General features: G+C 42.3%; 1 protein-coding gene across 1 annotated transcript; it reads right to left on the reverse strand.

Annotated features, from left to right (window-relative positions):
* Positions 1-7,801: 7,801 nt before the first annotated feature.
* On the reverse strand, positions 7,802-10,909 carry LOC122443290 (cyclin-dependent kinase 16-like). Its single transcript, XM_043471290.1, has 2 exons — positions 9,073-10,909; positions 7,802-8,760 (listed from the first exon to the last, which is right to left on the reverse strand). The coding sequence occupies exons 1-2, from the start codon at positions 10,892-10,894 to the stop codon at positions 8,720-8,722; spliced, it is 1,863 nt and encodes a 620-aa protein (XP_043327225.1). The 5' UTR covers positions 10,895-10,909; the 3' UTR covers positions 7,802-8,719.
* Between the last annotated feature and the right edge of the window lie 444 nt (positions 10,910-11,353).

The following is an 11,353-nucleotide window of genomic DNA, read 5'->3' on the forward strand; positions in this document are numbered from 1 at the left end:
GGAACCTGGTCTCCCACATTGCAGGTGGATTCTTTACCAGCTGAGCTACAAGGGAAGTCCTAATTTTCTAGAGTGTCTTTTTTTTTAATTTATTTATTGTTCAGTTGAAGGATAATTGCTTTACAAAATTTTGTTGTTTTCTGTCAAACATCAACCTGAATCAGCCATAGTTATACATATGTCTCCTCCCTCTTGAAGCTCCCTCCCATCTCCCTCCCCACCCCACTCTTCTAGGTTGATACAGAGCTGCTGTTTGAGTTTCTTGAGTCATATAGCAAATTCCCGTTGGCTATCTATTTTACTTACATTAAAACATAAAAACTTACATTACCATGTTACTCTCTCCATACATCCCAACCCTCTCCTCCCCTCTCCCCCATGTCCTTAAGTTTGTTCTCTATGCCTGTTTCTCCATTGCTGCCTGGCAAATAAATTCATTGATACCATTCTTCTAGATTCCACACATATGCATTTGTATACGATATTTATCTTTCTCTTTCTGATTGAAACTTCACTCTGTATAATAGGCTCTAGGTTCATCCACCTCATTAGAACTGACTCAAATGCATTCCTTTTTATGGCTGAGTAATATTCCATTGTGTATAGGTACCACAACTTCTTTATCCATTCATCTGTTGATGGACATCTAGGTTGCTTCCATGTTCTAGCTATTGTAAATAGCACTACATTGAACAATGGGTTACATGTATCTTTTTCAATTTTGGTTTCCTCAGGATATATTCCAAGGAGTGGGATTTCTGGGTCATATGGTAGTTTTATTCCTAGTTTTTTAAGGACTCCCCATACAGTCTTCCATAGTGACTGTATCAGTTTACATTCCCATCAACAGTGCAAGACGGTTCCCTTTCTCCTCACCCTCTCCAGCATTTATTGTTTGTAGATTTTTTGATGATGGCTATTCTGACTGGTATGAGGTGCTATCTCATTGCAGTTTTGATTTGTATTTCTCTAATAATGAGCGATGTTGAGCATCTTTTCATGTGTTTGTTAGCCATCTGTATGTCTTCTTTGGAGAAATGTCTGTTTAGGTCTTTCCCCCACTTTTTGACTGGGTTGTTTGTTTTTCTGGTATTAACTTGCATGAGTTGCTTGTATATTTTAGAGATTAATCCTTTGTCAGTTGTTTCATTTGCTATTTTCTCCCATTCTGAGGGTTGTCTTCTCACCTTGCTTATAATTTTCTTTGCTGTGCAAAAGCTCTTAAGTTTAATTAGGTCCCACTTGTTTATTTTTGTTTTTATTTCCGTTACTCTAGGAGGTGGGTCATAGAAGATCCTGCTTTGATTTATGTCGTCAAGTGTTCTACCTATGTTTTCCTCTAAGTGTAGTGTTTTAGATATTGCTTAGATATTACATTATACATAAAAGACTGATCACAGTCTACTATTTTTACTTTACCATTTTGAGCAAAATTTTGAAAACTACCTTATTTAGATCCCTTTACCATGCTCCTTCATCATACAGTTGTCTTAAATATTTCCTTTACCTACACAGAGAACCACAACAGACAATTTTGTTTTTGCTTCAACCATCAAACAGAATTTTTTTTTAATTCAAGAGGAGGATAGTGTATTATGTTTAGTCATATTTTTACTTTTTTCATTGTCTTTTTCTTCATTACAAATGTTCCAAGATCAAGATCCTTTTTCAAAGATCTTGCTTTGTGCTTAGGTTGGTTGACAAAAATTCTTAGTTTTCCTTCATTTGAAAATGTCTATTTAATTTTCCTTCTTGAAGGGTATTTTCTCTGGATAAAGAATTCAAGTTTCACCATTCTTCCAGCACTTGAAGTGTACCACTTCTTTCTGGCCTCCATGATTTCTCATGAGAAATCTAACATTTGAATTCTTATTCCCCTGTAGGTAATGCATTTTTTCTCTCTGGGTGCTTTCAGGATGTTTTCTTCTTTATTGGTTTACAGAAGTTTGATTATGATGTTCTGGGTATGATTTTTCTTTGGGTTCATCTTGTTAGGAATTATATGCTAAGCTTTTTGAATCTGTAGGTTTATGCCTGTCACCTAATTTGGGGGAAATGTAGCCTTTTTTTTTTTTTTTAATTAAGACATTCTCATTCTCTTTTTGTTCTTCTGGGACTGTGATCATACAAACGCTAGATCTCTTGTTATTGTCCCACAAGTACCTGAGAGTTTTTTTTTGTTTGTGTTTGTTTTTATCTCTTTTCTTCCTGTTATTGTTTAGATAGGGTAGCTTCTATTGTTCTGTCTTCACATTCACATATTCTTTCCTCTGTCATCTCTGTTTGTACTATTTTAGCCCATTCAGTTAGTTTTAAATTTCAGTTATTTTATTTTTAAGTTCTAAGTTGGAAATTTAGATTGCCAACGGAAATACAATTTTGTTCTAATTTGTATTTTCTATTTCTTTGTTGAAATTTTCTGTTCTTTTACTTGTTTTAAGCTTATTTATAATTTCTCATTGAAGCATTTTTATGATAGTTGCTTTAAAATCTTTTTCAGATAATTCCAACATCAGTGTTGTTTTGGTGTTCATCTGGTGTTATTTTGGTATTCATTTGGTTCTTGGTATGACAAGTTGTTTTTCTGTTGTACTCTGGACTAACTAGGTATTATTTTATGATTTTCTAAATCTTATTTATATCTTGTATTTTAGCAGGCCTCCAATGACACCTTTCCTTGTTGGGAGTAAGGAAGGCACCTTTTTTTTTTTTTGAGAAATTCTTTTATCATATTTGGAATCAAAATATCCCTTAAAATATTTACATTTTACAGTAAAAAGGATAGCAAAACACAAGATCATGTACAAGCTTAAGTATTCAAGTTTCTGAAGAGCCAAAAAGAAAAGGAAAATAATGGATTAGCACAAAGCTGTAGTACAATAATAAAAGCCATCAGTGAGTGCAGATTAAAAGCAATACATGTACTCCTTGGGCTTCCGATTCTTGGTCAAAAACTGCCGAATGAAATGATTAATATAATCTGATTACAAAGTTGTTTGGCTTTTTGTTGCTCCTCTAGAGTTTCTTTAAAAACAGTGCAATTTAAAACAAACTTACAGAGTACACATTACTCTCAAATTAGTCATTATAGAAAGGACATTCACTAGAGGTGGTAAATATATTCCACAGTTAAGCATATTTACCAATTAAGGAATAAAACTAAAATTTCTAAGCCTTTATTGCCTATTAACAAAACAAATCTTTGAATATACAGCAATGTAAATTTTTAAAAATATTAAATTCCTGTAACTAGGGCTGTTGGTATGAAGAAGGGATGATGAGCACTGGCACAGAGCACTCTGCACCAACACACACAATTTATTCTTCTGCAAACCACCAATATTAGAAACTGAAAGGACGGCACGGTCCGAGCAGGCAGTCACGCAGGTTCAGACGCGACAGGGACAGTCGCTGAGCGCGCCGCAGCCGCCTCACCTCTTGCTCCTGGCTCTCTCGGCGTGGTCCCTGCCTCTGTGGTGCCGCTCCCGGTCCTTCTCGCCCTCTCTGTGCTTGCTCTTCTCCCGCTCCTTCTCCGGGTCCTCCCTCGCCCTTTGGCTTCTCGGCCTTCCTGTCTGCACTCCTGCTCTCCCTGCCCGCCCTGCCGTCCGCCCCTCGCTCCCCGTGAGGCGGCCGCGCCCGCTCTTTATCCTCATGCCCCTCGTCCCTCTCTTTTTTTCACCGGGTGGGAGTGAAAATTCATGCTCTCCACTCAGCCTCTGCTGACACGGGGAGAAATGCTTTATTACTGCTGGGTAGGGGTAGAAATTTAGACTTTTGATTAAGCCGCTACTGACATCATGAGTCTTCAGAGGGGCACTTTGTTACTGTCAGGCAGGAATGGAAGTCTAGACCCTCCATTCAGCTTCTGCAGAGAGAATGGTGCCTCACTACTACTGAATGGTGGAATTCTACATTCCTTATTGAGGATTGCTGACTGCATTTTTTGCTTTGGTGACTGGAGTAGTGTGAATATTGCAAAAAGATTTCTATTCTCCTAGGCCACCCCTTTACCAGTCCTTTGGCTAAAGACAGGATTTGAGGAGGGCCTTTTTATTTATTTTTTTTCCATTTATTTTTATTAGTTGGAGGCTAATTACTTTACAATATTGTAGTGGTTTTTGCCATACATTGACATGAATCAGCTGTGGATTTACATGTGTTCCCCATCCTGAACCCCCCTCCCACCTCCCTCTCATCCCATCCCTCTGGGTCATCCCAGTGCACCAGCCCCGAGCACTTGTCTCATGCATCCAACCTGGACTGGCGATCTGTTTCACACTTGATAATATACATGTTTCGACGTTATTCTCTCAGATCATCCCACCCTAGCCTTTTCCCATAGAGTCCAAAAGTCTGTTCTATATATCTGTGTCTCTTTTTCTGTCTTGCATATTAGGGTTATCATTACCGTCTTTCTAAATTCCATGTATATGCGTTAGTATACTAAATTGGTGTTTATCTTTCTGGCTTACTTCACTCTGTATAATGGGCTCCAGTTTTATCCATCTCATTAGAACTGATTCAAATGTATTCTTTTTAATGGCTGAGTAATATCCTATTGTGTATATGTACCACAGCTTCCTTATCCATTCGTCTGCTGGTTGGCATCTAGGTTGCTTCCATGTCCTGGCTATTATAAACAGTGCTGCGATGAACATTGGGGTACACATGTCTCTTTCAGGTCCGGTTTCCTCAGTGTGTGTGCCCAGGAGTGGGATTGCTGGGTCATATGGCTGTTCTATTTCCAGTTTTTTAAGGAATCGAGGAAGGCCTTTTTAAAAACCTGTAATAATTTTAAAATCAGCTTGCAATTTCTAAAGATGAACTATTGGGATTTTGAATGGGACTGAATGTAATCTATAGATCAAATGGAATGAATTTTTATAATTTTGAGTCTTCTTTAGTTCTTTTAATATTATTTAGTAGCTTTCACGTACTTCATTATTTCAGTTCAGTCGCTCAGTCATGTCTGACTCTTTGTGACCCCATTGGACTGCAGCACGCTAGGCTTCCCTGTCCATTACCAACTCCCAGAGTTTACCCAAACTCAAGTCCATTGAGTCAGTGATGCCATCCAACCATCTCATCCACTGTCATCCCCATCCAACCATCTCATCCTCTGTCCTCCCCTTCTCCTCCCGCCTTCGATCTTTCCCAGCATCAGGGTCTTTTCAAAGGAGTCAGTTCTTTGCATCAGGTGGCCAAAGTATTGGAGTTTCAGCTTCTGCATCAGTCCTTCCATGAATATTCCAGACTGATTTCCTTTAGGATGGACTGGTTGGATCTCCTTGCAGTCCAAGGAACTCTCAAGAGTCTTCTCCAACACCACAGTTCAAAAGCATCAATTCTTCGTCACTCAGTTTTCTTTTTTTTTTTTCTCTTTAAAATTTCAAGCAATTTTATTTTTAAAATTAGACTTTACTACAGCAAAAAATATTATAAAAGTTTTAGGATGAAAAGTAAAAGTCAGCTTCAACTTCTAATGGATTTGAGCAAATTCTGGGAGATAGTGGAGGACAGAGGAGCCTGGAGTGCTGCAGTCCACAGGGTCATAGAGTTGGACACAACTTAATGACTGAGCAACAACCACCACCAACGAGGAAATCCGTTTTCTTTATAGTCCAACTTTCACTTCCATACATGACTACTGGAAAAACCCTAGCTTTGACTAGATGGACCTTTGTTAGTAAAGTAATGTCTCTGCTTTTTAATATGCTGTCTAGGTTGATTATAACTTTTTTTTTCAAGAAATAAGCGTCTTTTAATTTCATGGCTGCAGTCACCACCTGCAGAGATTTTGGAGCCCCAAAAAATAAAGTCTGTCACTGTTTCCCCATCTGCTTGCACTTTCATTAGAATTAATTTTAGATACCAAGGTAAATGCTATCATTTAAGATGTTTTATTTTATAATAACTTTTTCCAATAATTTATTTTTATAACTTTGGATTCAGGTTTTTGCTAGATTAACTTTTGAATTCTGTAGATTCATTTTGGACTTTCTATGTCTTCAATCATGCTGTCTGTGAATAAGTTTTGTTTCTGCTTTTCCAATACTTATTTCTTGCTCTTGCCTATTACACACTATTGATAGAAATTGTCCAGTTCATTGTTGAATCAAAATTGTGATAGAGGATAACCCTGTCTCATTCCTGATCTCAGGGAGAAAGTTTTTACTATTTATTAGATTTTAATAAAACCAATAAACATGATGCTTGCTGTAAAGTTTTTGTATTTATGTTTTGTTAGATTAAGGATATTCTTTTTTATCACTAGTTTGCAAAGATTTTTAAAAATCATGAGTGAGTATGAAGTTTTATCAAATGCTTACTCTCCATTAATTGTGACAATTATGTATTTTAGCCTTTATTTTAAATGTTTTCTTAAAATTTTTATTGGAGTATAGTTGATTTACAATGTTGTATTAGTTTCAGGTGTACAGAAAAGTGAATCAGTTTTACATACACATATATCTATTCTTCTTAAAGATTATTTTCCCATTTAGGCCATCAGAGTGTTGAGTAGATTTCCCTGTGCATTAAGTCCCTGTGCCATAGGTTCTTACTGTAGGTCTCAGTATCAATTTTATATATAGTAACGTGTATATGTCGATGCCAATCTCCCAATTTATCCCTTCCCCCTGTTACACTCTGATAACCATGAGTTTGTTTTCTACATCTGTGACTCTACTTCTGTTTTGTAAATGAGTTCATTTGTACCCCTTGTTTAGATTCTATTTTGAATGTTAAATCAACTTTGCAGTCCTAGGATAAAATCAGTTTGATGTAATATGTACCCTTTTTATATATTACTATATTTGTTTTGCTAATATTTTATTTAGGGCTTCCCAGGTGGCACTAGTGGTAAAGAATCTACTTGCCAATGCAGGAGATGTAAGAGACACAGATTTGATTCCTGGGTCGGGAAGATCCCCTGGAGGAGGAAATGGCAACTCACTTCATATGTCTTGCCTGGAAAATTCCATGGACAAAGCAGCCTGGTGTGCTGCAGTCCATGGGGCCACAGACAGAAAGACATGACTGAGCACACACACACAAATATTTTATTTAGGGTTTTTGTCCCTGTGTTCATGAGAGAAATTGACCTGGGGTTCCTTTCTTACAGTGTTGTTTCCAGGTGTTGGTTGTCAAGGTTATATGGGTCTCTTATAATAAATTAAACAGAATTTCCTCTTTTCCTATCCCCTGGAATTTTCTGTGTAATATAGATGTTATTTATTCTTTAAATATTTGGGAAATTTTACTGATAAAGCCATTTGGGCCTAAGTTTTCTTTGCAGGGAATTTTTAATAATGGATTAAAATTTGTATTAGCTTTAGGACTATTCTGATTATTTCCTCTTTGTTTTGATAAGTTATGCTCTTTAAGGATTTTTTTTCTATTTTATTTAAATTTAAATTTATTGGGATGATTACTCATAATATTCTTGTATCTTTTAAATCTTTGTTGTATCTCATTAACAGTGTGATTTCTCTTTTAACTCTGGTTATGTAGAAGTCAGTCTATTGCTTAATTTCTTAAGTCTATTATTTAATTTCTCAGCAGGATTTTTTATTTATAGTTTAATTCCACTGCATTCAGAGAACATACTCTTTATAATTTCATTCCTTTGAAATGTGCTAAGAGTTACTGTATTGCCAGGTGTATGTTCCATTTTGGTAAATATCCAAAGCATATATTGCTTTAGAAGAATGTGCATTCTGTGATTTGTAGGTGCACTGTTTTATGTATATCAATTTCATTAGTTGTTCATTCATATCCTTTATATCCTTTGTGATATTTCTTTTTTTTCACTTTAGACTTTTTAATATTTCATACAGCGATTATGGTGCATTCAGGAACCCACCCCTCCCAACTCCCCTAGGAGGGCCCCTGCCCCTGCCCTCCCACCCCATTTGAGGGCCCCAGGGTTTAGAGTGGAGGAAGGGAAGGTAACCACCCATCTGGGGATTGACCCCAGAGACTGTCCCTGCCCTGTCTCACTTTCCCCAGAGGATAGGGGGTAATGCCTGGGCACAGCCTCCCATGCGCCCCTCTGTCCCTGCTTGTGCACATATGCACACTATGGCTCCATCACTGAGTTGGTCAGTTCCTGGCAGGGCCCCTACTCAACAGCACCGTGCAGGATGGGGGCAGGAGGGCTGGGCTAGGGAGACCCTGAGAAGGAAGCCCCAGCTATGGGACTGCAGGAGGGAAAGAGTGGGGGCCCCCCACCTCATCCATCTCCCAGAGAGTCTCCAGTAGTCCCCAAGTCCCCCTGCGGCTGGGGATGGCAGGTGGGGGTTGGAAGGCGAGTTGCCAAGGCATGCTTTCCCTTAGCTGACCCCAGGGTCTGGTGATGATCAGGGTTTTGAATAGGGACTATGTCCCTGCCATGAAAAGGCTGGGAGCAGGGCTTCATTGCACAAAATACTGTGGGAGGGCCACACACAGTGAGTGGGGCCCAGCAGTCTGTATACAGAGATATTGCATTTAAAAAATGAAAACCTCATTTAAAATAATTAAAAAAACAACAATGAATGAAACAAACAAGGCCCACACAACATGAGGCAGGAAAGCAGGAAGGGGAGCCTCAGACCCAAGGCATCACCATGACTTGTCTGAGTCGAGATCCCCAGCCTGGGCTAGCTCCAGACCCCTGGTTGGCCATGGGGTAGTGGTCCTGGGGGAGGGTATGATGGGGAGGGGTCTAGGCCTGGCCTCAGTGTGGGAGGCTGGCACGGCCACGCTGTCCACCGGCAACTACCAAGACAGAGAGAGAAAGAGACACATATAGACAGATAGACAGACCAGGAGAAGGAGTGATGAAAGCTTTGTTAGCACCCAGCAGACAGGCCAATGGGTGGGCCAACAGGCCGATGGTCAGGTGTTCAGACAGGCAGCAGGGGACATGTGGGCATGGGGGCATGAGTCAGGCAGGGAGGCAGGCAGCAAGCAGGGAGGATGCAGTTGGGGGCTGCCCTGTGCGGGTGTGGCATCCCTCCAGCTGCTGCCTGCTGGGGCCTCGGTCTGTGGCTTAGAATTCGGTGTCCACCACTCGATAAGCTGGCCTGCCTGAGTCAGGCATTGACGAAGATCGAATGCTAGCCTCCTTTTGTAGCTGGATCTCCTTTAGTGCAAATATGGAAGTAGTGTCAGGAAGTTTGTGGATCCGATCCCCCAGACTGAGGAAGAATGGATGTTTCATGGCATCCTCTGCGGAGATCCGATTGCGACCTTCAAACTGCAGCAGCTTGGTGAGGAGGTCAGCCCCGTCGCTGTCAATTCGGGGTGCATGGCTCAAAAGGACCTCAGCTCGGTACTTGGGGTAGTTGTATGTCCTGAACTCTTCATTGGACAGGATGCCTGGCCATGTATCTTCATTTGGGGTTCCCAAGATGCGGAAGATGAAGTGCAGCTGCTCCTCCACTGTGGAGCCTGGGAAGAGGGGCCGGCCCGTGGCCATCTCATAGAAGATGCAGCCCACACCCCACATGTCAATCTGAGTGGAGTAGTCCGTGGACCCGAGCAGGATGTCAGGGGGCCGGTACCACAGTGTTACCACCTCGTTGGAGTAGGTCTTCGTCGGAATTGACTTGGCCCGGGCCAGGCCGAAGTCGGCCAGCTTGAGCTCTCCTCGCTCATTGATGAGTAGGTTCTGTGGCTTGAGGTCTCGGTGTAGCACCTTCTGCCGGTGGCAGTAGGCCAGGCCACGGAGCAGCTGGAACAGGAACAGTTTCACATTGTGCATGTTGATGATGTTCCCACAGTCATCCAGGTACTGCTTCAGGTCCTTGTCCAGGTACTCAAAGACAAGGGTGAGGGACTTCTCCGTGTGAATAATGTCGTGTAGTGTGACGATGTTGGCGTGTTTGAGGTCCTTGAGCAGGGACACTTCCCGGATGGCGGTGCAGGGTGCCCCCTCTTCGTGTTCCAGTCTGATCTCCTTGAGTGCCACAAGGTTGTCTGTGAGCTTGCTTTTGCCTTTGTAGACAGTGGCATAGGTACCCTCTCCCAGCTTGTCCAGCTTGATGTAGGTCTCCAGTTTCCCAAAGCCGATCTCAGACAGGCTGACGCGGCGGAGACGGCGGCTGAGGGGCTTGTCAAAGATGGGGCTGTTGAGGGTCAGCTTCTCAAGGTAGCCCTCAGGCAGCCGGATGTCAGCTGGTAGTGATAGGCGCTTGTTGATGTCCTCAGTGGAGATCTTGCGTGGGGGATGGTTGCGCATGCGCACCCTCACTGGTGACTGCACCTCATCGGAGGACGTGGCTGAAGCCTGGTCACTTTCCCCGTCAGACCCCATCTTCAAGTCCTCATGCACAATCTCTGGTGCAGAGCTGAGTGGGCCCCGCACAGAGCGAGGTTCCCCAGGGGCAGCACGTGTGGGGGCCTCTCCAAGGTCACTGCCGCCGCCCCCGCCACTCTCATCCAGGCCTATCTGTTCAGGGGCACCATTGGTCTTATCTATACCTCGGCCCCCTCGGAGTGTCATTGACAGCTGCCGTTTGATCTTCTTCATCCGATCCATGGCGACCGGCGGGGGCGCGCGAGCAACCTCAGTGCCGCGGGGCCGGCGCGGCGGCGCCTGGGGTGGCGGCCCGGACTGAGGCCGCACGACCTCCTTCTCCTCCAGTTCGCCGCAGGCGCCCGTCCCAGTAGTCTTCGGCCATGGCTGCTGGGCCCGGGCCGCCGCCGGCTGAGGAGGAGGCGGCGGCGGCGGCGGCGGCGGCGGTGGCTGAGGCGGAGGCGGCGTCCCGCTCAGCCGGCCATGAGCTTGGCCGCTGCGGGCGATGCCCCCGGGCTCGCTGGCGCCGGCTGGAATCCGAGAGCTCACGGCGGCTCGCGGTTCAGAGCCTACTGCTCCCTTTGTGATATTTCTGTCAGCTTGTCCCATCATTTAGTGACAGAGATGTGTTAAAATCTCCAACTATGATTATAATTTAATCTGTTTCACCCTATGTTCTATCAGTTTGCTTTATATATATTTGAGGTTGTGTTATTAAATGCATATTAATTTTAGGATTATTACATCTTCCTGTTGGATTGGCCCTTTCGTTATTATGAAATGCCCTTAGTCTCTCCTAAAGCTCTTTCCTTTAATGTCTACTTTAACTTACATTAGCATAGTTAAATTAGATTTCTTTTTGTTGAAATATGCATGGTATATATATTTTTCAGTTTTTTACTTTTGAGTTTTCATTGTCTTTATATTTTAGATACGGTAGTTCACATAGGAAATGCAGAATAAATGTTTGATTCTTTCCCTTTAAATCCTAGTTTTCAAGACACTGAATTGATTCCCTCTTAATTTCCAAATATGATAGCCAGCCCTCTTGGCCCTTACCAGTCCTTAGTA

This window comes from Cervus canadensis, chromosome 6 (assembly GCF_019320065.1).
Source record: "Cervus canadensis isolate Bull #8, Minnesota chromosome 6, ASM1932006v1, whole genome shotgun sequence".
NCBI lineage: Eukaryota > Metazoa > Chordata > Mammalia > Artiodactyla > Cervidae > Cervus > Cervus canadensis.